The 26,644-nt window shown below is 48.2% G+C and overlaps 1 protein-coding gene across 1 annotated transcript in view; it reads left to right on the forward strand.

Moving 5' to 3' along the window:
• LOC137310095 (collagen alpha-1(V) chain-like) overlaps positions 1 to 25,700 on the forward strand; it is a gene marked incomplete at its 3' end in the record, with an annotated part of 258,789 nt that extends 233,089 nt beyond the window's left edge. The window contains exons 37-51 of the mRNA XM_067978050.1: positions 172 to 225; positions 366 to 419; positions 1,376 to 1,429; positions 2,665 to 2,718; positions 5,215 to 5,322; positions 6,889 to 6,942; positions 7,303 to 7,356; positions 8,200 to 8,253; positions 18,304 to 18,357; positions 20,992 to 21,099; positions 21,233 to 21,286; positions 21,377 to 21,430; positions 23,510 to 23,617; positions 24,385 to 24,438; positions 25,665 to 25,700. Coding sequence (XP_067834151.1) covers positions 172 to 225; positions 366 to 419; positions 1,376 to 1,429; positions 2,665 to 2,718; positions 5,215 to 5,322; positions 6,889 to 6,942; positions 7,303 to 7,356; positions 8,200 to 8,253; positions 18,304 to 18,357; positions 20,992 to 21,099; positions 21,233 to 21,286; positions 21,377 to 21,430; positions 23,510 to 23,617; positions 24,385 to 24,438; positions 25,665 to 25,700 — 954 coding nt within the window. The remainder of the gene's footprint in view (positions 1 to 171; positions 226 to 365; positions 420 to 1,375; positions 1,430 to 2,664; positions 2,719 to 5,214; positions 5,323 to 6,888; positions 6,943 to 7,302; positions 7,357 to 8,199; positions 8,254 to 18,303; positions 18,358 to 20,991; positions 21,100 to 21,232; positions 21,287 to 21,376; positions 21,431 to 23,509; positions 23,618 to 24,384; positions 24,439 to 25,664) is intronic.
• Positions 25,701 to 26,644: the final 944 nt, after the last annotated feature.

Here is a 26,644-nt window from a genome sequence, read left to right on the forward strand (position 1 = left end):
GCTCATCGCTCCTCCCCCCACCCCACCCCCACCCCCACCCCCGCCACCATCAGATCCCGCGAAGAAGACGGAGGATCCGACATGGAAAATAGTGGGAAAATGGGCATGAGGAGAGTTTCCCTGTTGAAATATGTTGAAATAATAACCATTACACGTTCCAATCTTTTCCAGGGGTTACCTGGCCCACCAGGGGAGAAAGGTGAAACGGGTGATGTGGGTCCAATGGTGAGTATTTGTATCTTTATGGAATGAACCTCCTTTGAATTCACTGAGGCTGATTTTTTCATATTAACTTTGGAATATGTTGATGTTTCAGTGATTAGTGAGGGTAATGTGGTTGACTTGTCCAATATTTCTGTTGCCAGGGTCCACCTGGTCCTCCAGGTCCCAGAGGCCCATCTGGTGCTCCAGGGGCGGATGTAAGTACTCCTTCTTGGAATAGTTTATTCTCCACTGTACCCGTAGTTACGCTGCATGAAGGGAAAGTCAGCTTACTTATATTCTAGATCCTTCTTTCGATCAGCCCCAAAGCTGTGCCAAGTGTTATGATTGAGGTTTTCCATCCAGTTTTACACTCCATTTGCAACATAAGATCAAGATCTGGTTGAAAGTAAACAAGGTATTTCTCCCACTTCATACACTGATAGATTGGACCAACTGAGTTCAACCACACCTGTGGCACTTTGCTCCAAAGGCCCTCTTTCGGTGACCGGAAGGTGTCCATCATTACGCCTGCAGCAAAATACACATTAAGTCTTGGCGGAACCCAGGACCTTGGGCTGATGGAGCTTCTCTTTGGCTTTAGCCCCACAGTTACACCAGGCCAGAAACCACAACTGTCTGGAGGTTGGTATGATTGCCCCAATTGAACGTGGCAATAAATCCATCCTCTTCCAGCTTCCTTGTTAAATCTCCTCGGACTCTTCAACATTCTCCATTCTCAACAGGACAAACTAACAGATTCAGCAACATCAATCAGAGAGGCCTGATCACAAGAATGACTAATGTCGTAACACGTTGGATAATGTATTTACTGGGGCAATAGAGGGGTGGGGGGAGAGAGAGGCTGTACGTGGGATTAGAAAACAATATTCCCAAAGTGCTGAGATACATCAAATCCACAAATACTGTCCTGAGTAAAAGCATTTGGCATTTGCAGAAGGGAGGGACACTGTAAACAATAGTGTCAGTCTCCAGCTGTGTTTATTATATGTACTGAGGATTGTGAAGATTTCATCAGCCTGACTTGAGATCGAAAGTAAAAGAGCAAAACACAGTGTGTGTGTTGTAAGGAATGTCAGTGTTTGAATGAACCCCGAACTCCAGATGACTTTCTTGGTCTGCCTTAACATCCAAAGTCTTCTTTCTGTTGCAGGGTCCGCAAGGTCCTTCTGGAGGAAATGGTAACCCCGGAGCAGTGGGTGAGAAGGTAATCTCCCCCCTTCTAGTTTCCTTTCCATCAACTTCTAAGAACTGCTCAGAATGTGTGTGTCTGTATAAAGATATATAAAATTACTTTCCACCATTGGGACTGATACACTGTTACTCTCCACCATTGGGACTGATACACTGTTACTCTCCACCACTGGGACTGATACACTGTTACTCTCCACCACTGGGACTGATACACTGTTACTCTCCACCACTGGGACTGATACACTGTTACTCTCCACCACTGGGACTGATACACTGTTACTCTCCACCACTGGGACTGATACACTGTTACTCTCCACCATTGGGACTGATACACTGTTACTCTCCACCACTGGGACTGATACACTGTTACTCTCCACCATTGGGACTGATACACTGTTACTCTCCACCACTGGGACTGATACACTGTTACTCTCCACCATTGGGACTGATACACTGTTACTCTCCACCACTGGGACTGATACACTGTTACTCTCCACCACTGGGACTGATACACTGTTACTCTCCACCACTGGGACTGATACACTGTTACTCTCCACCACTGGGACTGATACACTGTTACTCTCCACCATTGGGACTGATACACTGTTACTCTCCACCACTGGGACTGTCTTGAGGTCACTCATGAATGATGACATTAAGTACAGGTGTCCATTAATCAGGGTCATTGTTTGTTGGAGACTTGTTGGGGGTATTTTTGACTCTGGGCGCTAATACCAGTGGGAATTTAGATGTGTCTGGACTGATGAAGAAGGTTATTGTCTCCCACCCTTGGTTTAACATGTTAGAAGGAACGTGCATCCATTTAGTGCCTTTCACATTCTCAGGATTTCCCAAAGTGTTTCACTCGCCAATTAATTACTTTTGAAGCGTCCACCTGAGAGGGCAGATGGGACCTCGGTTTAACGTCTCATCAGAAAGACGGCACCTCCGACAGTGCAGCACCCTCTCAGTACTGAACTGGGAGTGTCGGCCGAGATAATAGGCTTAAATCCTAGAGCTGGGTTTGAACCCATGACTCTCCGACTCACTGAGCCAAGCTGACGCTATGTTCATAAAGTCATGCAACCCACAGCACAGGAGGAGGCCATTCGGTCCCTCGCGCTGTGCCATGCTAGTTCTTCGTCTCTCGCTGTCTGGCCTTGTCCCCTTCTCCTCGGCCTATCTCTGGAGTTTGTTGTTTCACGAGCCTCTCACAAACAGTTTCAAAGTGTCTCTGTTTTGTTGCAGGGAGACACTGGTGAAGCAGGAGCCCCAGGACCTCTCGGATACATTGGGATGCCGGTAAGTGCTCGGCTCTCCACCTTTAATGAGTTTTATATCGTGTATGAAAATGTCTCTCCCTTCCAAACCGGGCGGAGGATGAGTCGAGGGGGCGGAGGATGAGTCGAGGGGGCGGAGGATGAGTCGAGGGGGCGGAGGATGAGTCGAGGGGGCGGAGGATGAGTCGAGGGAGCGGAGGATGAGTCGAGGGGGCGGAGGATGAGTCGAGGGAGCGGAGGATGAGACGAGGAGCGGAGGATGAGACGAGGAGCGGAGGATGAGTCGAGGGGGCGGAGGATGAGTCGAGGGGGCGGAGGATGAGTCGAGGGGGCGGAGGATGAGTCGAGGGGGCGGAGGATGAGTCGAGGGGGCGGAGGATGAGTCGAGGGGGCGGAGGATGAGTAGAGGGAGAGGAGGATGAGTCGAGGGGGCGGAGGATGAGTCGAGGGGGCGGGGGATGAGTCGATAGGGCGGGGGATGAGTCGAGGGGGCGGAGGATGAGTCGAGGGGGCGGAGGATGAGTCGAGGGGGCGGAGGATGACTCGAGGGAGAGGAGAATGAGTCGAGGGGGCGGAGGATGAGTCGAGGGAGCGGAGGATGAGTCGAGGGAGCGGAGGATGAGTCGAGGGGGCGGAGGATGAGTCGAGGGGGCGGAGGATGAGTCGAGGGAGCGGAGGATGAGTCGAGGGAGCGGAGGATGAGTCGAGGGGGCGGAGGATGAGTCGAGGGGGCGGAGGATGAGTCGAGGGGGCGGAGGATGAGTCGAGGGAGAGGAGGATGAGTCGAGGGGGCGGAGGATGAGTCGAGGGGGCGGGGGATGAGTCGATAGGGCGGGGGATGAGTCGAGGGGGCGGAGGATGAGTCGAGGGGGCGGAGGATGAGTCGAGGGGGCGGAGGATGAGTCGAGGGAGAGGAGAATGCGTCGAGGGGGCGGAGGATGAGTCGAGGGGGCGGAGGATGAGTCGAGGGGGCGGAGGATGAGTCGAGGGGGCGGAGGATGAGTCGAGGGGGCTGAGGATGAGTAGAGGGAGAGGAGGATGAGTCGATAGGGCGGGGGATGAGTCGAGGGGGCGGAGGATGAGTCGAGGGGGCGGAGGATGAGTCGAGGGAGAGGAGAATGAGTCGAGGGGGCGGAGGATGAGTCGAGGGGGCGGAGGATGAGTCGAGGGAGCGGGGGATGAGTCGAGGGAGCGGGGGATGAGTCGAGGGGACGGAGGATGAGTCGAGGGAGCGGAGGATGAGTCGAGGGGGCGGAGGATGAGTCGAGGGGGCGGAGGATGAGTCGAGGGGGCGGAGGATGAGTCGAGGGAGAGGAGGATGAGTCGAGGGGGTGGAGGATGAGTCGAGGGGGCGGAGGATGAGTCGAGGGGGCGGAGGATGAGTCGAGGGGGCGGAGGATGAGTCGAGGGGGCGGAGGATGAGTCGAGGGAGCGGAGGATGAGTCGAGGGAGCGGAGGATGAGTCGAGGGAGCGGAGGATGAGTCGAGGGAGAGCAGGATGAGTCGAGGGAGAGGAGGATGAGTCGAGGGAGCGGAGGATGAGTCGAGGGCAGTATCAATGCAAACCGTTGGATGAGGAGGCGCTCTGTCAGGTACTCACTCTGAATCCCTGAGCCCTTATTGGTTGAATGTGTTAATGATTCACTGGAAGTAACAAACAGAGTGAATGTTCACTCTCAGTGTCACCGTCAGAGTGACCGGGAATTCCTGCACAGTCCCCCATCCTAGCCCATGACTTGCATTTATATAGCGCCTTTCACAACCTCAGGACATCCCAAAACACTTTATAGCCAATGAAGTGCTTTTGAAGTGTGGTCAGTGTTGTAATGTCGGAAACGCAGCAGCAGATTTGCGCACAGCAAGATCCCACAAACAGTAATGAGTTAAATGACCAGATAATCTGTTTTTAGGTGTTGTTAACGGATAAATATTGGCCCCAGGACAGCGGGGAGAACTCCCCCTGCTCTTCTTCAAATAGTGGCCGTGGGATCTTTTACATCCACCTGAGAGGGCAGACGGGGCCTCGGTTTAACATCTCATCCAAAGGACGGCACCTCCGACAGTGCGGCGCTCCCTCAGTACTGACCCTCCGACAGTGCGGCGCTCCCTCAGTACTGACCCTCCGACAGTGCGGCGCTCCCTCAGTACCGACCCTCCAACAGTGCGGCGCTCCCTCAGTACTGACCCTCCGACAGTGCAGCACTCCCTCAGTACTGACCCTCCGACAGTGCGGCGCTCCCTCAGTACTGACCCTCCGACAGTGCGGCGCTCCCTCAGTACTGCACTGGGAGTGTCGGCCTGGATAATTGCTGAAGTCGCTGCCAAATAGAGGAAATGGTCGCTGGTGGGGGTCACTGTCACAGTGACCGGGGGGATTCCCCACACATCCCCCCCCCCCCCCACCCCTCCCCCATCCCATGACTCCATGTGTTCAATTATATGTGGATTTGAAGGAGGACGAGGCACCGTTCGACTGTCTGATTCTGTTCAGCTAAAGAGTTTTCTGAATCCTCCGCAGGGACCGAAAGGCGAACGGGGTGAGAAAGGTGAATCTGGACCTTCTGGTGCTGCAGGACCACCAGGTCCTAAAGGTCCTCCTGGTGATGATGGTCCTAAGGGCAGCCCTGTGAGTATCTGAACGTCTCCGCCAGCCACCTCACACTCACTTCCTCCTCTGGTCCTTCTTGCTACCCATTCTTGTTAAAACTGCGACCAGTAGCCGCAGCCTGTGGCCAATCGTTCCCTCCCTTCCCCCTCCAATCTACAGACTTTCAGGCCCCAAACTCGCTATCCCCTAATCGCTGGTCCCTAACCTCCGACCTCCTCTCCTTTTCAACCTTCCGGAGCTTTCCTCAGCCCTGAGTCTCAGCTACGGTCGCCATCTCTGGTTGGACGTATTCCAGGAGGTTTCATCACATGACCTCCCACCCCGCCCCCCCCCAACGCTCCCGCCATTGGTCGCCCAACGCATCGATCTTGCAGGGCACCACCGTCCCACGGCCAATTGGAAAGCAAACTGACTCTTTGTTCCCCAATTGGATGATTCTTGACTGTCAGTCAAACAGCCTATTTCCCATCTCCAATATTTTTAGAATTAATAGACAGAAGCGTTCAAAGAAAATGAAAAAAAACCACAATTTTTTCAGTGCCTCTGTGATTTATCTCCTGGGTATTTGCTCACAACAGAGTCCAGGAGATTAATCTTTAATTCCTGGAGACTTCAGGACAATCCGGGAGGGTTGGCGACCCCGATCTCAGCCCCTCACACAGGCTTCTCATTTTAAAAAAATTCATCGGAGCATTTTTATTTTAATAGGTTTAAATAGAATCATAGAATCTTACAGCACAGAAGGCGGCCATTCGGCCCATCGTGCCTGTGCTGGCTCTTTGAAAGAGCTGTCCAATTAGTCCCACTCCCCTGCTCTTTCCCCATAACCCTGCAAATTAATCCTCATCAAGTACATGTCCAATTGCCTTTTGAAAGTTCCTGTGGAATCTGATTCCATCACCCTTTCAGGTCGAGTGTTCCAGATCTTAACAAACCTCTGTGTGAAAATATTTCTCATTTCCCCTCTGGTTCTTTTGCCAATTATTTTAAATCTATAACCTCTGGTTACCGACCCACTCGCCAAAAGAAACAGTTTCCCCCGACTGGCTCTATCAAAATCCCTCATTATTTTGAACACCTCTATCAAATCTCCCCTTAACCTTCTCTGCTCTAAGGAGAACAGTCCCAGCTTCTCCAGTCTCTCCACATAACTGAAGTCCCTCATCCCTGGAACCATTCTGGTAAATCTCCTCTGCACCCTCTCCAAGGCCTTGACATCCTTCCTAAAGTGCGGTGCCCAGAATTGGACACAATCCTCCAGCTGAGGCCTAACCAGTGATTTGTAAAGATTGGCGTGAAGGGCCAATTTTCCTCTGCTTTGCTCCCAGAGCTTGTCTTTGTATCGCTCCTCCCTGCATCCTCACTGTGCTTTAATCAATTCTCGTTACACCACCTCCCACTCGAACTCATTCCTTCACGTGACCTCTGTCTAACTCCTCTCTCCCTCCTACAATCTTCAGGATTTTAACTCCAAACGTGGGGTCACCCAGACACCAGTCCTTGGTGTAAACCCTCTTCTCTCCTGATCATCACTTGGAGTTTGTGAGGTCACTGACATTCTGCTTTTTTTGTTCCTTTGTTTAGGGCCCGGTGGGTTTCCCTGGTGACCCTGGTCCTCCTGGTGAATCCGGCCCTCCGGTAAGAGAGACTTTAAGAGAGTTAAGAGAGAATTGCCGTTTAGTAAAATAATCGATTAAACTTCTCCTATAAACTCCTTCAGAGCATTAATCAAATCCCCGGGGTTTAAACACACTCCATAAATTATAGGTTGTGGTTTGGAGCCTGTGTTTTTCTGTTGTGACTGACTGACTGATGCTCTGAACTCGAGGATCAAAAAGTATTGATTATTTAGAAAGTTTGTTCTAACGCATGGAGCTACGACTGGAATTCTACACAGGGGCTGCACCGTCGAATTTGAGAACATAAAACATTGACTGTCTTCGAAAGATATGAAACAGCCCCAAGCTCCCCATAACCTGGACTCTTATTTCTCAACAGGGTCGTGATGGACCGTCAGGAGAGAAGGGAGAAGATGGTGAACCTGGTCAGACCGTGAGTTATACACTAATCAACAACAGACACTTGGGAACGCACAGCTTGGTTTGTAGGAGGATTGGGAACCAGTGGATCCACTACTGGCCCCAAGGTCAAGGAGTGAAGGGACAGCCCAATGGGGAATGGAGCTGTTCAGACCAGAATATCTCAGAATGGCAATTCCCAGTCTGTGCTCAGGAGAGGCACCAGGAGAGGGAAGCTGCAACTGGCCTCAGTGCTCCTGGGCTAGAGAAAGGAGAAGCAGGCCTGGCCTCCTGAATTCCATTCAGATCAAAGGTGGATTGTTGTGTGTTGCACAAACCACGCAGAGCAACACTGAGGGGCGGAGAGGCTGAGGGGCCCAGGACTGGGGGGGCGGAGAGGCTGAGGGGCCCAGGACTGAGGGGGGCGGAGAGGCTGAGGGGCCCAGGACTGAGGGGGCGGAGAGGCTGAGGGGCCCAGGACTGGGGGGGCGGAGAGGCTGAGGGGCCCAGGACTGGGGGGGCGGAGAGGCTGAGGGGCCCAGGACTGGGGGGCCCAGGACTGGGGGGCAGGGAACTTGTCCTGGTACAAAAGCCTGGCAATAAATTAGGAAAAAAGGGCCCAAATGAGTAAATTGATCTCCAGGGATGGAGTTCAAACGGAAATCTGTCGCCTGGTGTTTTAGACAAAGTGTTGACGATGGAGAGTGAGTTGTGATGGACACGATGAGATGCAAGGTTGCTGGTGATGGATGCAGAGGAGGCCTGGTTTCTTGTATAACGTAACGGAGAATTCGGGCACAAAATTGGCACAGGTTCTTGTGACACTCCGTGTACGATCCCCTGAATGAAGAATCTAAGCTCACCTTTTCTTTCCTAGGGTTCTCCTGGGCCAACTGGTGAGCCCGGGCCTACCGGTCCTCCAGGAAAGAGGGTGAGTATAAAATATCGAACACTATCGCTGTAACACACACACATCGAACACTATCCCTGTAACACACACACATCGAACACTATCCCTGTAACACACACACATCGAACACTATCGCTGCAACACACTCACATCGAACACTATCCCTGTAACACACACACATCGAACACTATCCCTGTAACACACACACATCGAACACTATCGCTGTAACACACACACACCGAACACTATCGCTGTAACACACTCACATCGAACACTATCGCTGTAACACACACACACCGAACACTATCGCTGTAACACACTCACATCGAACACTATCCCTGTAACACACACACATCGAACACTATCGCTGTAACACACACACACCGAACACTATCGCTGTAACACACTCACATCGAACACTATCGCTGTAACACACACACACCGAACACTATCGCTGTAACACACTCACATCGAACACTATCCCTGTAACACACTCACATCGAACACTATCCCTGTAACACACACACATTGAACACTATCGCTGTAACACACACACATCGAACACTATCCCTGTAACACACACACACCGAACACTATCCCTGTAACACACTCACATCGAACACTATCCCTGTAACACACACACATCGAACACTATCCCTGTAACACACACACATTGAACACTATCCCTGTAACACACTCACATCGAACACTATCCCTGTAACACACCCACATCGAACACTATCCCTGTAACACACCCACACCGAACACTATCGCTGTAACACACTCACATCGAACACTATCCCTGTAACACACTCACATCGAACACTATCCCTGTAACACACTCACATCGAACACTATCCCTGTAACACACTCACATCGAACACTATCCCTGTAACACACACACATCGAACACTATCGCTGTAACACACACACATCGAACACTATCCCTGTAACACACTCACATCGAACACTATCCCTGTAACACACACACATCGAACACTATCCCTGTAACACACACACATCGAACACTATCCCTGTAACACACACACATCGAACACTATCCCTGTTACACACACACATCGAACACTATCCCTGTAACACACTCACATCGAACACTATCCCTGTAACACACACACATCGAACACTATCCCTGTAACACACTCACATCGAACACTATCCCTGTAACACACACACATCGAACACTATCGCTGTAACACACACACATCGAACACTATCCCTGTAACACACTCACATCGAACACTATCCCTGTAACACACTCACATCGAACACTATCCCTGTAACACACACACATCGAACACTATCCCTGTAACACACTCACATCGAACACTATCCCTGTAACACACACACATCGAACACTATCGCTGTAACACACACACATCGAACACTATCCCTGTAACACACTCACATCGAACACTATCCCTGTAACACACACACATCGAACACTATCCCTGTAACACACACACATCGAACACTATCGCTGTAACACACACACATCGAACACTATCCCTGTAACACACACACACCGAACACTATCCCTGTAACACACTCACATCGAACACTATCCCTGTAACACACACACATCGAACACTATCGCTGTAACACACACACATCGAACACTATCGCTGTAACACACACACATCGAACACTATCCCTGTAACACACACACACCGAACACTATCGCTGTAACACACACACATCGAACACTATCCCTGTAACACACACACATCGAACACTATCCCTGTAACACACTCACATCGAACACTATCCCTGTAACACACACACATCGAACACTATCGCTGTAACACACACACATCGAACACTTTCCCTGTAACACACTCACATCGAACACTATCCCTGTAACACACTCACATCGAACACTATTGCTGTAACACACACACATCGAACACTATCCCCGTAACACACTCACATCGAACACTATCCCTGTAACACACTCACATCGAACACTATCCCTGTAACACACTCACATCGAACACTATCCCTGTAACACACTCACATCGAACACTATCCCTGTAACACACTCACATCGAACACTATCCCTGTAACACACTCACATCGAACACTATCCCTGTAACACACTCACATCGAACACTATCCCTGTAACACACTCACACCGAACACTATCCCTGTAACACACACACATCGAACACTATCCCTGTAACACACACACATCGAACACTATCCCTGTAACACACACACATCGAACACTATCCCTGTAACACACACACATCGAACACTATCCCTGTAACACACTCACATCGAACACTGTCCCTGTAACACACACACATCGAACACTATCCCTGTAACACACACACATCGAACACTATCCCTGTAACACACACACATCGAACACTATCCCTGTAACACACACACATCGAACACTATCCCTGTAACACACACACATCGAACACTATCGCTGTAACACACACACATCGAACACTATCCCTGTAACACACACACATCGAACACTATCCCTGTAACACACACACATCGAACACTATCCCTGTAACACACACTCACATCGAACACTATCCCTGTAACACACTCACATCGAACACTATCCCTGCAACACACGCACATCGAACACTATCCCTGTAACACACACACATCGAACACTATCCCTGTAACACACACACATCGAACACTATCGCTGTAACACACACACATCGAACACTATCCCTGTAACACACTCACATCGAACACTATCCCCGTAACACACACACATCGAACACTATCGCTGTAACACACACACATCGAACACTATCGCTGTAACACACACACATCGAACACTATCCCTGTAACACACACACATCGAACACTATCCCTGTAACACACACACATCGAACACTATCCCTGTAACACACACACATCGAACACTATCCCTGTAACACACTCACATCGAACACTATCCCTGTAACACACACACATCGAACACTATCCCTGTAACACACACACATCGAACACTATCCCCGTAACACACACACATCGAACACTATCCCCGTAACACACACACATCGAACACTATCGCTGTAACACACACACATCGAACACTATCGCTGTAACACACACACATCGAACACTATCCCTGTAACACACACACATCGAACACTATCCCTGTAACACACTCACATCGAACACTATCGCTGTAACACACACACATCGAACACTATCCCTGTAACACACACACATCGAACACTATCCCTGTAACACACACACATCGAACACTATCCCTGTAACACACACACATCGAACACTATCCCTGTAACACACTCACATCGAACACTATCGCTGTAACACACACACATCGAACACTATCCCTGTAACACACACACATCGAACACTATCCCTGTAACACACTCACATCGAACACTATCCCTGTAACACACACACATCGAACACTATCCCTGTAACACACACACATCGAACACTATCGCTGTAACACACACACATCGAACACTATCCCTGTAACACACACACATCGAACACTATTGCTGTAACACACACACATCGAACACTATCGCTGTAACACACACACATCGAACACTATCCCTGTAACACACACACATCGAACACTATTGCTGTAACACACACACACCGAACACTATCGCTGTAACACACACACATCGAACACTATCGCTGTAACACACACACATCGAACACTATCCCTGTAACACACACACATCGAACACTATTGCTGTAACACACACACACCGAACACTATCGCTGTAACACACACACATCGAACACTATCCCTGTAACACACACACATCGAACACTATTGCTGTAACACACACACATCGAACACTATCGCTGTAACACACACACATCAAACACTATCGCTGTAACACACACACACCGAACACTATCGCTGTAACACACACACATCGAACACTATCGCTGTAACACACACACATCGAACACTATCGCTGTAACACACACATCGAACACTATCCCTGTAACACACTCACATCGAACACTATCCCTGTAACACACTCACATCGAACACTATCCCTGTAACACACACATCGAACACTATCGCTGTAACACACACACATCGAACACTATCGCTGTAACACACACATCGAACACTATCCCTGTAACACACTCACATCGAACACTATCCCTGTAACACACTCACATCGAACACTATCCCTGTAACACACACATCGAACACTATCCCTGTAACACACACACATCGAACACTATCGCTGTAACACACACACATCGAACACTATCGCTGTAACACACTCACATCGAACACTATCTCTGTAACACACTCACATCGAACACTATCCCTGTAACACACACATCGAACACTATCCCTGTAACACACACATCGAACACTATCGCTGTAACACACACACATCGAACACTATCCCTGTAACACACTCACATCGAACACTATCCCTGTAACACACTCACATCGAACACTATCCCTGTAACACACACATCGAACACTATCGCTGTAACACACACACATCGAACACTATCCCTGTAACACACACATCGAACACTATCCCTGTAACACACCCACATCGAACACTATCGCTGTAACACACTCACATCGAACACTATCCCTGTAACACACACACATCGAACACTATCCCTGTAACACACTCACATCGAACACTATCCCTGTAACACACACACATCGAACACTATCCCTGTAACACACACACATCAAACACTATCCCTGTAACACACACACATCGAACACTATCCCTGTAACACACACACATCGAACACTATCCCTGTAACACACTCACATCGAACACTATCCCCGTAACACACCCACATCGAACACTATCCCTGTAACACACACACATCGAACACTATCCCTGTAACACACACACATCGAACACTATCGCTGTAACACACACACATCGAACACTATCGCTGTAACACACACACATCGAACACTATCCCTGTAACACACACACATCGAACACTATCGCTGTAACACACACACATCGAACACTATCGCTGTAACACACACACATCGAACACTATCCCTGTAACACACACACATCGAACACTATCGCTGTAACACACACACATCGAACACTATCCCTGTAACACACTCACATCGAACACTATCGCTGTAACACACACACATCGAACACTATCCCTGTAACACACACACATCGAACACTATCCCTGTAACACACTCACATCGAACACTATCGCTGTAACACACACACATCGAACACTATCGCTGTAACACACTCACATCGAACACTATCCCTGTAACACACACACATCGAACACGATCCCTGTAACACACACACATCGAACACTATCGCTGTAACACACACACACCGAACACTATCGCTGTAACACACTCACATCGAACACTATCCCTGTAACACACTCACATCGAACACTATCCCTGTAACACACTCACATCGAACACTATCCCTGTAACACACTCACATCGAACACTATCCCTGTAACACACTCACATCGAACACTATCCCTGTAACACACACATCGAACACTATCCCTGTAACACACACACATCGAACACTATCCCTGTAACACACACACATCGAACACTATCGCTGTAACACACACACATCGAACACTATCCCTGTAACACACACACACCGAACACTATCCCTGTAACACACTCACATCGAACACTATCCCTGTAACACACTCACATCGAACACTATCCCCGTAACACACCCACATCGAACACTATCCCTGTAACACACACACATCGAACACTATCCCTGTAACACACACACATCGAACACTATCGCTGTAACACACTCACATCGAACACTATCCCTGTAACACACACACATCGAACACTATCGCTGTAACACACACACATCGAACACTATCCCTGTAACACACACACATCGAACACTATCGCTGTAACACACACACATCGAACACTATCGCTCTAACACACTCACATCGAACACTATCCCTGTAACACACCCACATCGAACACTATCCCTGTAACACACACACATCGAACACTATCCCTGTAACACACTCACATCGAACACTATCCCTGTAACACACACACATCGAACACTATCGCTGTAACACACACACATCGAACACTATCGCTGTAACACACTCACATCGAACACTATCCCTGTAACACACACACATCGAACACTATCCCTGTAACACACACACATCGAACACTATCCCTGTAACACACTCACATCGAACACTATCCCTGTAACACACACACATCGAACACTATCGCTGTAACACACACACATCGAACACTATCGCTGTAACACACACACATCGAACACTATCCCTGTAACACACACACACCGAACACTATCGCTGTAACACACTCACATCGAACACTATCCCTGTAACACACACACATCGAACACTTTCCCTGTAACACACACACACCGAACACTATCCCCGTAACACACTCACACCGAACACTATCGCTGTAACACACTCACATCGAACACTATCCCTGTAACACACACACATCGAACACTATCCCTTTAACACACTCACATCGAACACTATCCCTGTAACACACACACATCGAACACTATCCCTGTAACACACACACATCGAACACTATCCCTGTAACACACACACATCGAACACTATCCCTGTAACACACACACATCGAACACTATCCCTGTAACACACACACATCGAACACTATCCCTGTAACACACTCACATCGAACACTATCCCTGTAACACACACACATCGAACACTATCGCTGTAACACACACACATCGAACACTATCCCTGTAACACACACACATCGAACACTATCCCTGTAACACACACACATCGAACACTATCCCTGTAACACACACACATCGAACACTATCGCTGTAACACACACACATCGAACACTATCCCTGTAACACACACACATCGAACACTATCCCTGTAACACACACACATCGAACACTATCCCTGTAACACACACACATCGAACACTATCCCTGTAACACACACACATCGAACACTATCGCTGTAACACACACACACCGAACACTATCCCTGTAACACACACACACACCGAACACTATCGCTGTAACACACTCACATCGAACACTATCCCTGTAACACACACACATCGAACACTATCGCTGTAACACACACACATCGAACACGATCCCTGTAACACACACACATCGAACACTATCCCTGTAACACACACACATCGAACACTATCGCTGTAACACACACACATCGAACACTATCCCTGTAACACACTCACATCGAACACTATCGCTGTAACACACTCACATCGAACACTATCCCTGTAACACACACACATCGAACACTATCCCTGTAACACACACACATCGAACACTATCCCTGTAACACACACACATCGAACACTATCCCTGTAACACACTCACATCGAACACTATCCCTGTAACACACTCACATCGAACACTATCCCTGTAACACACACACATCGAACACTATCGCTGTAACACACACACATCGAACACTATCCCTGTAACACACTCACATCGAACACTATCGCTGTAACACACACACATCGAACACTATCCCTGTAACACACTCACATCGAACACTATCCCTGTAACACACACACATCGAACACTATCGCTGTAACACACACACATCGAACACTATCCCTGTAACACACTCACATCGAACACTATCGCTGTAACACACACACATCGAACACTATCGCTGTAACACACTCACACCGAACACTATCCCTGTAACACACACACATCGAACACTATCCCTGTAACACACACACATCGAACACTATCCCTGTAACACACACACATCGAACACTATCCCTGTAACACACTCACATCGAACACTATCCCTGTAACACACACACATCGAACACTATCCCTGTAACACACACACATCGAACACTATCCCTGTAACACACTCACATCGAACACTATCGCTGTAACACACTCACATCGAACACTATCCCTGTAACACACTCACATCGAACACTATCCCTGTAACACACTCACATCGAACACTATCCCTGTAACACACTCACATCGAACACTATCCCTGTAACACACACACATCGAACACAATCCCTGTAACACACTCACACCGAACACGATCCCTGCAACACACACACATCGAACACTATCCCTGTAACACACACACATCGAACACTATCGCTGTAACACACACACATTGAACACTATCGCTGTAACACACACACATCGAACACTATCCCTGTAACACACACACATCGAACACAATCCCTGTAACACACACACATCGAACACTATCCCTGTAACACACACACATCGAACACTATCCCTGTAACACACACACATCGAACACTATCGCTGTAACACACACACATCGAACACTATCCCTGTAACACACACACATCGAACACTATCCCTGTAACACACTCACATCGAACACAATCCCTGTAACACACACACATCGAACACTATCCCTGTAACACACACACATCGAACAATATCGCTGTAACACACACACATTGAACACTATCGCTGTAACACACACACATCGAACACTATCCCTGTAACACACACACATCGAACACAATCCCTGTAACACACACACATTGAACACTATCGCTGTAACACACACACATCGAACACTATCCCTGTAACACACTCACATCGAACACAATCCCTGTAACACACACACATCGAACACTATCGCTGTAACACACACACATCGAACACTATCCCTGTAACACACTCACATCGAACACTATCCCTGTAACACACACACATCGAACACTATCCCTGTAACACACTCACATCGAACACAATCCCTGTAACACACACACATCGAACACTATCCCTGTAACACACTCACATCGAACACTATCCCCGTAACACACTCACATCGAACACTATCCCTGTAACACACTCACATCGAACACTATCCCTGTAACACACTCACATCGAACACTATCGCTGTAACACACACACATCGAACACTATCCCCGTAACACACACACATCGAACACTATCGCTGTAACACACACACATCGAACACTATCCCCGTAACACACACACATCGAACACGATCCCTGTAACACACACACATCGAACACTATCCCTGTAACACACTCACATCGAACACTATCCCCGTAACACACTCACATCGAACACTATCCCTGTAACACACTCACATCGAACACTATCGCTGTAACACACACACATCGAACACTATCCCCGTAACACACACACATCGAACACTATCGCTGTAACACACACACATCGAACACTATCGCTGTAACACACACACACCGAACACTATCCCTGTAACACACTCACATCGAACACTATCCCTGTAACACACACACACCGAACACTATCGCTGTAACACACACACATCGAACACTATCCCCGTAACACACACACATCGAACACTATCGCTGTAACACACACACATCGAACACTATCGCTGTAACACACACACACCGAACACTATCCCTGTAACACACTCACATCGAACACTATCCCTGTAACACACACACACCGAACACTATCCCTGTAACACACACACATCGAACACTATCGCTGTAACACACACACATCGAACACTATCCCCGTAACACACACACATCGAACACGATCCCTGTAACACACACACATCGAACACTATCCCTGTAACACACACACACCGAACACTATCCCTGTAACACACTCACATCGAACACTATCCCTGTAACACACTCACATCGAACACTATCCCCGTAACACACTCACATCGAACACTATCCCTGTAACACACTCACATCGAACACTATCCCTGTGACACACACACATCGAACACTATCCCTGTAACACACACACATCGAACACTATCCCTGTAACACACTCACATCGAACACTATCGCTGTAACACACTCACATCGAACACTATCGCTGTAAATCTCCATTCAAACCCTTCGTGACCGGTCAATGCAGAGAGCTGCAAACATTGCATTAATGAAGGGTATTGCAATAGCTGACCTGATTTCCCCTTCAGGTAAAGACCAGGCCTTTTCTGATGTTTATCTTTGGTGTTTTTTAGGGTCCTCACGGTCCTGCAGGTCCTGAGGGAAGACAAGGAGAGAAAGGGGCAAAGGTAAGGAAGGGAGATACCCACAAGTTGGCCATTTTGAGTTCATGCATGGTGCACCAGTTTTGATAACCCTGGTGCTCTATCTTTTTAATCTCGGTTCCTGCCCTTTCCCCACAATCCTTCACACCATCACTTACCACGTAACGACCTGACCCCCAGTTAAACTCTTCGGCTCGTTGGCCTCCTGGGACTGCGTTGCCAGATTCTCACATCCCTTTGTGTGAAGATGTTTGGTTTGTACACTTGTGACCCCTTGTTCTGGATTCGCTACCAGGGGAAAGAATCCATCCCCTTGTACCCTGTCGATTCCACTCATTATTTTAAACGCCTCAATCAGATCCTCCCTTAACCTGCTCATCTCCAGGCAATATTCCCAAATTTACTTAATCTCTCGTCATAACTCAGTCCCTTGGTCCCAGGCCCCATCCTGATCAATCAGTGTTGGGCGTTCTCCAGGGCGGTTATCTCCTTCCCACGGTGGGACCTCCCAAAACTGTGCGCATGGTCCCAACGAACTTGACCAAAAGTGTGAGAGGAGTCTCTCCCTAATCGAGCACCAGTGCTGCTCTGATCAGGACCGACTCATCGACTCGTCGATTGGAAAGCCTTGATTCAGATTCTGCTTCGCCCGGCAACATCAGGGACGTTTTGTTCTTTCCTGTCAAGAGGACATAAACAAAGAAAGAACTTGGATTTCTATCGCACCTTTCATGTCCTCAGGACATCCCAAAGCGCTTTACAGCCAATTAATTACTTTTGAAGTGCAGTCACTGATGTGATGCAGGGAAACGTGGCAAGAAGATAAATGACCAGTTAATTTGTTTTCGGTGGTGTTGGTTGAGGGATAAACATTGTCCAGGACAACGGGAGAAATCCCTGCTCTTCCATCAGTGCCATGACATCCATCTCATCTCATCTGAAGCACAGCACCTCCGACAGTGCAGCGCTCCCTCAGTACTGACCCTCCGACAGTGCAGCGCTCCCTCAGTACTGACCCTCCGACAGTGCAGCGCTCCCTCAGTACTGACCCTCCGACAGTGCAGCGCTCCCTCAGTACTGACCCTCCGACAGTGCAGCGCTCCCTCAGTACTGACCCTCCGACAGTGCAGCGCTCCCTCAGTACTGACCCTCCGACAGTGCAGCGCTCCCTCAGTACTGACCCTCCGACAGTGCAGCGCTCCCTCAGTACTGACCCTCCGACAGTGCGGCGCTCCCTCAGTACTGACCCTCCGACAGTGCGGCGCTCCCTCAGTACTGACCCTCCGACAGTGCGGCGCTCCCTCAGTACTGACCCTCCGACAGTGCGGCACTCCCTCCGTACTGACCCTCCGACGGTGCGGCGCTCCCTCAGTACTGACCCTCCGACAGTGCAGCACTCCCTCAGTACTGACCCTCCGACAGTGCAGCGCTCCCTCAGTACTGACCCTCCGACAGTGCAGCGCTCCCTCAGTACTGACCCTCCGACAGTGCAGCGCTCCCTCAGTACTGACCCTCCGACAGTGCAGCGCTCCCTCAGTACTGACCCTCCGACAGTGCGGCACTCCCTCAGTACTGACCCTCCGACAGTGCGGCGCTCCCTCAGTACTGACCCTCCGACAGTGTGGCGCTCCCTCAGTACTGACCCGTGAGTATCAGCCTGGATTTTGTCTCAAGTCTCTGGAGTGGGGACTTGAACCCATGACCTCCTGCCCCAGGGGCGAGAGTGTGCTCACTGATCCAGTGCCGACACCAGTCGAGGAGCCTCCTGACCCTCTCCCAGACGAAGGTGAATCGATAGTGAGGCACAGATCCACATCCTCCTCGTCTCGCATCAAACTCGTTTGGACGATGTAAGCAAAGCAACGAAAAAGATGTGTTTTGACGGAGAATAACGAGTGTAAGAAATAACAGGAGGTTTGATCACGAGCCTGTTACACAGATTTACTCCTGGGAGAAACAACCGTATGATTGGACCCAATTAGCTTGAAGTATTGTCCATTATTTCTCCGACCTGTGTTTTTAATTGACTATTTGCGATCTAACAATGCACGTCGTAGATAAGATCTACTTGCACCCAGTGAGATGAGGTGGTGATGACGGTGCAGCTCGTTACAGTGACTGTAAACGCACTCAAGGTTTCCTTTTTACCAATTTGTTTTGTTGCTGAGGTCCTTTCTTTGGATGGGCAACGAACTTGTCAAGGGTTTGAGCCTAGTTGTGACAAACTCTATGATCTCGATTTTCCGATTGGCGTTATTTTAACCAGGTTAATGTGCGTGTTTAAATCCAGAAACCTAACCAGAAAACCTGAGCTTGTGGATGTCATCCACCATTTTAGTTGAGTCACTTGGCTTTTGGAGCAGGTCTTGAATCTATTCTGAGGAGAATTTTTTTTACTCAGCGAGTTGTTCTGATCTGGAATGCGCTGCCTGAAAGGGCGGTGGAAGCAGATTCAATAATAACTTTCAAAAGGGAATTGGATAAATACTTGAAGGGAAAAAATTTGCAGGGCTTTGGGGAAAGAGCAGGGGGAGTGGGACTGATTGGATAGCTCTTTCAAAGAGCCAGCACAGGCACGATGGGCCGGATGGTACCCTTCTGTAAGATTCTTGGACCATTGACCGATTGACCCTTGATGATGTCTCTCATTCTCCTCAGGGCGACACTGGTGCTGAAGGTCCACCTGGGAAGACAGGCCCAGTGGGCCCACAAGGGTCTCCAGGCAAACCCGGCTCTGAGGGTCTTCGGGGAATTCCGGGCCCTGTGGTAAGTAACAGACTCCTGCTTCCAACTGACACCGTCGGGTTTCAGATCACCTTATTTTAGTGATTTATTCTTTTCTCTCACACTCTGAAACATCTTGTTTGTTTAACACACTCTTTTATTTCATTAAATTTAGGGCGAGCAAGGCTTCCCAGGCCCCCCCGGTCCAACAGGTCCACCTGGTCCAATGGTTTGTGATCAAAACAGTCGCATTTAATCTTTGTTTCTCCAACAAGAAGTCAGCCTGATTGTCACAGTGATCTTTCTTTCTGTTTTTAAGGGTCCTCCTGGATTGCCAGGCCTCAAGGGTGAACCTGGTCCAAAGGGTGAAAAGGTACATTTTTCAGAGAGGACCAAAGGCCAATCCTCCCTCTGATGATATAAGATGAGCTGGTCTCCCAGAAACTCGCGGCTCCTGCATTTCTCCAGGCAGGGGTTATTCTCAAAGGGTCTTTGCAAAATACTGTCCATTCTTGGAGTCCATTCAACTCTTACACAAAGCATTACCCACTTCAAAAATGCTCACCATCATGGCTACCGGGAAAATAACCACTCATTTGTTTCCTCCCCATGCTCTTTCCAACCACAGCATCTCCTGTACTTCAGGCCCCTTCACCACAGTGTGTCCTGTACTATAGGCCCCTTCACCACAGTGTGTCCTGTACTATAGGCCCCTTCACCACAGTGTGTCCTGTACTATAGGCCCCTTCACCACAGCATCTCCTGTACTTCAGGCCCCTTCACCACAGTGTGTCCTGTACTATAGGCCCCTTCACCACAGTGTGTCCTGTACTATAGGCCCCTTCACCACAGTGTGTCCTGTACTACAGGCCCCTTCACCACAGTGTGTCCTGTACTACAGGCCCCTTCACCACAGTGTGTCCTGTACTATAGGCCCCTTCACCACAGTGGGTCCTGTACTATAGGCCCTGCCTCTTCTCTTTGGTTTCTCAGTAAATAAAGTACAATTATTTTAACAATCCTGCACCTAGGAGTTGGAAGAAATGTGAATATTAAGTTGTCAAATAAGGAAGCTGAGCGTTAGAACAATTTCAAAGAAGGGCAAACTGATGGTTCATTATCTCACAGAAAAGAGACTGAGGAGCTAAATCCGTTCTCATTGGAAAATCAAACTCCTCGGAAGAAGGAATGGTGATTCAATCATAACTTTCAAAAGGGAATTGGATAAATACTCGAAGGGAAAAATTTGCAGGGCTCTGGGGAAAGAGCAGGGGAGTGGGACTAATTGGATGGCTCTTTCAAAGAGCCAGCACAGGCCCGATGGGCCGAGCGGCCTCCTGTGCTGTAAGATTCTATGATTCTTGTGTTTGCAATTATAAGAAGAATGGGCCTATCAAAGTCCCACCCGGAAAACTCAAATCACCTTGTCCCAGTCCGTCGCAGGGTGAAAATCTCCCCTGCTTTTATTTGAAGAAAAATAAACTGATGAATTCTGCTGATGTCACGAGGCCAGGCCGGTCTGGTCATGTTCAGATCTGGACATCAGTTCTGCAGTGTTCCCAACAAAGAATTAAAGAACCTTTAAAATACTATCGTCACTTCGCTGAACTATTCTCCTTCCTAATCTCCAAATAATTCGTCCTTTACACTCTTCCTCCCACATCTTCATTTTGTTGAAGTTCAGATTCCTGACCCTTATCCTGCTCTGGTTCATTCTTTCAGAGAGCTTCATGTCCATGGAACTTCCTACCTCCCTTTTAAAACTTAAGCTCGGTATCACCTGACCATTAACACCAGATTTGCCAATCTCCTCTTCCAGTCTTTTCAATCTTCATGTCCTGAACTATGGACCTTCACTTAGGTTTCTCAATGTACTGTTCTCATCAACAACAACTCCCGTTTATACAGAGCCTTTAACGTAGTAAAACGTCCCAGGGAGCTTCACAGGAGCGTAAATCAGACAAACTTTGACACTGAGCCACATAAGGAGATATTAGGGACAGGTGACCAAAAGCTTGGTCAAAGAGGTAGGTTTTAAGGAGCGTCTTAAAGGAGGAGAGAGAGGCAGAGAGGTTTAGGGAGGGAATTCCAGAGCTTAGGGCACAGGCAGCTGAAGGCACGGCCGCCAATGGTGGAGCGAAGAAAATCGGGGGATGTGCACGAGGCCAGAATTGGAGGAGCGCAGAGATCTCGGAGGGTTGTAGGGGCTGGAGGAGGTTACAGAGAGGGGGAGGGGGGCGAGGGGATTTGTGAACTAAGATGAGAATTTTAAAATCGAGGTGTTACCAGACCAGGAGCCAATGTAGGTCAGCGAGCACAGGGGGTGATGGGTGAATTCTCACAGATTAAATGACACTCTTGAGGTTCTTGTCATTGTGAATGGAGCAGTCTTGGAGCTGGGACATCTGTCAATTGGTGTAAGCATGTGGTGACTGCATGTCTCGTGTTACAGGGTCATCCAGGTTTGATTGGTTTGATTGGGCCTCCAGGAGAACAGGGTGAAAAAGGTGACCGAGGTCTTCCAGGGCCTCAGGGAACTGAAGGTCCGAAAGGAGATACGGTGAGCATTGAGTGGCCGAGTGTTCCTCGTCCATCACATAAACTGTTGGCACCAGTCCCGCGTGTGAAAAGCCCTCTATGAAAGTACCTGAGTGAATGGACTAATCCAAAAACTTTCCATTTCACTGTAGAATCAGTTGGATGATATCGATGTCAAGCACATTGCTTTGTGTGAATTCTTTTTTATTCATTCTCGGGATGTGGGCGTTGCTGGCGAGGCCGGCATTTATTGCCCGTCCCTAGTCACCCCTTGAGAAGGTGGTGATGGGCCTTCTTCCTGAACCGCTGCAGTCCGTGTGGTGAAGGGGCTCCCACGGTGCTATATTTTGTAATAAAAACAGAAAATGCTGGATTCCTGTTTTTATTTCAGATTTCCAGCATCTGCAGTATTTTGCTTGAGCTATATTTTGCAGCAGTGTGATACGACCCAGGGGCTCGTTTGGTCACTTCAGAGGGCTGCTACGAGTCAACCACATTACTGTGGGGACTGGAGTCACGTATAGGCCCAGACCGGGTCAGGACGGCAGGTTTCCTTCCCTAAAGGACATCGGTGGACCAGTTGGGTTTTTATGACAATCCGACAGTTTCACAGTCACTTTTACTGAGACCAGATTTTTATTCCCAGATCTTTTAAACTGAATTCAAATTCTCAGACTTCCCATGGTGGGATTTGAACTCATGTTCTCTGGATTGCTAGTCTAATAACACACCCACTCGACCGTCGCCCGGTTAATTAATTAACAATCCATGTTTTTGAATCTCCTCCAGGGTGTCCACGGTCAGTCTGGTCCCATTGGCCCTCCTGGTCCTCCTGGATTAACTGTAAGTATTGAATAGTCCAACGTGACAGAAACTAGTAACCTGAGGGTTGATAAAACTATTTACTGACCTTGTCACATCTTTGCAAATCAGTTGGGTGATTTTTCCAGCGTCTTCCAATGATTTGAGGATTTCAGGAGCTTTGTTTCCTCAGTAGAAACTCAATAAGTTGAATTAGGAAAGGCATCATTTGGAAAGTTAGTGTTGAAGAACACACCGGCTGTACGGTTCTCTTTCACATCCTAGTTCCCATCATGAGAATCCCAAACCCAACTTACACCAGTCTCTTATATCCCCCACATACGATGCATTGGACCTCCAGTCTTACAGTTTCAGAATCTTAGCGTCATTGTCTTTTTCACCATTAAGGTTCTCTTGGAATCTGGAAGTTTTATTTTACCTCTCCTCCCACCCTCACAGGGGAGCAAACCTGGGCACTAGAAATTACCCACTTGCTTTTTACTGGATTTAATGTCGACCCGCTCTGCTCTACCAAGTACTCTTCAAAATGGTGTCTATTACCCCATAGACCAGAGACTGACACAACTAATATCTTTGTTTACAAGTAATTAGTAATGTGAAACCACCCAAAATTGACAAATACGATCTACACATAAATGCAGAGAAAGTCTGTAAAGGGTTAATTACCCTTTGTAAGAACAGCTGTTGATTGAGTTCAGGTCTCCATCAAATTCAATGGACAAACTTCTTATTTCTGCCAATTCAGCCTCTCACAGACCTCCTTTACTCAGCCTGTCCCTCAAGCAGAGAGTGAGAGTGAAGACACACGAAACAATGCTTCATATATATATCCAAATTATACAGATTTCACTGTTGGAGGGCCAAACATCCAGCTGTTCTGTGGTAGATTTGAGCACCTCACACATCTGCGTTGAACTTTAAAATATTCATAATGGGAACCATTCAGATATTTACTGATTCAAGGATCAGTACAACCAATTAAATCAAGGAAACATCCCCAATTGTCCCTTTGATCAAAGGTACAATCTGATCAGTTTATCAATGAAACAAATGCCTCAGCCTTTACTACATCAGAGAATTGTCCAATAGAAGTGAGATTTCAGCCACAGCTGACGACTTCAATGTGATACTGGCCGAATCTCAGTGTTTTGTCTTAGAGTTACAGTTTGATGAATCTAGCGATCTCCTTACATTGTGTTAAAAGCCATTAACCAATGAATATACTGACTCTTGCTTTCTTTCGACAGGGTCCACCCGGTCCCAAAGGGTCTAAAGGCTCCAGTGTGAGTATATCTCTAGACACTGCTTGGAGGTTGTGATGGGATGGTTCAGGAACTCTCAGTTGTCAATGCGCAGGAAGCTTGTTCCTCTGCGTTCTCTTCCGTGAAACAAAAGCCCTTTGCAAGACCCCTAGCCTGGGTTCGCAGAGTCCTGTAAATGGGGCTCCTCACTGTGTGTGGTCTATTTAAAGATAAGGAAAGGCAGGCAATGGAAAAGAGCGAAAGAAGGACAAGATGGCTGAGCGCCTTGTATCAAGCACTGCCCCCAGTCCTACACTAGAGGGTCAACGTAGGTCTCGTGCCCAACTGACTCAGGCAGGAGGGAGGCAGATAGTTTGAGTGAGTCCTGTATAGGGACAGCAAAGGATTGGGTGGGCTATCCCCAATCTTTATCCTTGTCCTTCTCTTCCTGTATCCTTTTTGTTAAGTAAAATGATTTGCGGATAGTTTGAATTTTATTTATGTCCAGGTAAACACATCACTAAAAGCTAATGGACAGGTACGAAAAGTAATCAAAAAGGCGAATGGAATGTTGGCCTTTACCTCAAAGGGACTGGAATACAAAAGTGAGGAAGTTATACTTCAGAGCCTTGGTCAGACCCCATCTGGAGATATTGGGTTCAGTTCTGGGCCCCGCCCCTCAGGAAGGATATATTGGCCTTGGAGGGGGTGCAGCGCAGATTCACCAGAATGATACCAGGGTTTAAAGGGTTAAATTACGAGGACAGGTTGCACAGACTGGGCTTGTATTCCCTCGAGTATAGAAGTTTGAGGGGTGATCTAATCGAGGTGTTTAAGATGATGAAGGGATTCAACAGGGTAGAAAGAAACTATTTCCTCTGGGAAGGAATTGAGAACAAGGAGGCATAATCTTAAAATTAGAGCTCGGCCGTTCAGGGGTGATGTCAGGAAGCACTTCTTCACACAAAGGGGAGTGGGAATCTGGA

The sequence above is a fragment of the Heptranchias perlo genome, unplaced genomic scaffold (genome assembly GCF_035084215.1).
Source record: "Heptranchias perlo isolate sHepPer1 unplaced genomic scaffold, sHepPer1.hap1 HAP1_SCAFFOLD_215, whole genome shotgun sequence".
Classification (NCBI taxonomy): domain Eukaryota; kingdom Metazoa; phylum Chordata; class Chondrichthyes; order Hexanchiformes; family Hexanchidae; genus Heptranchias; species Heptranchias perlo.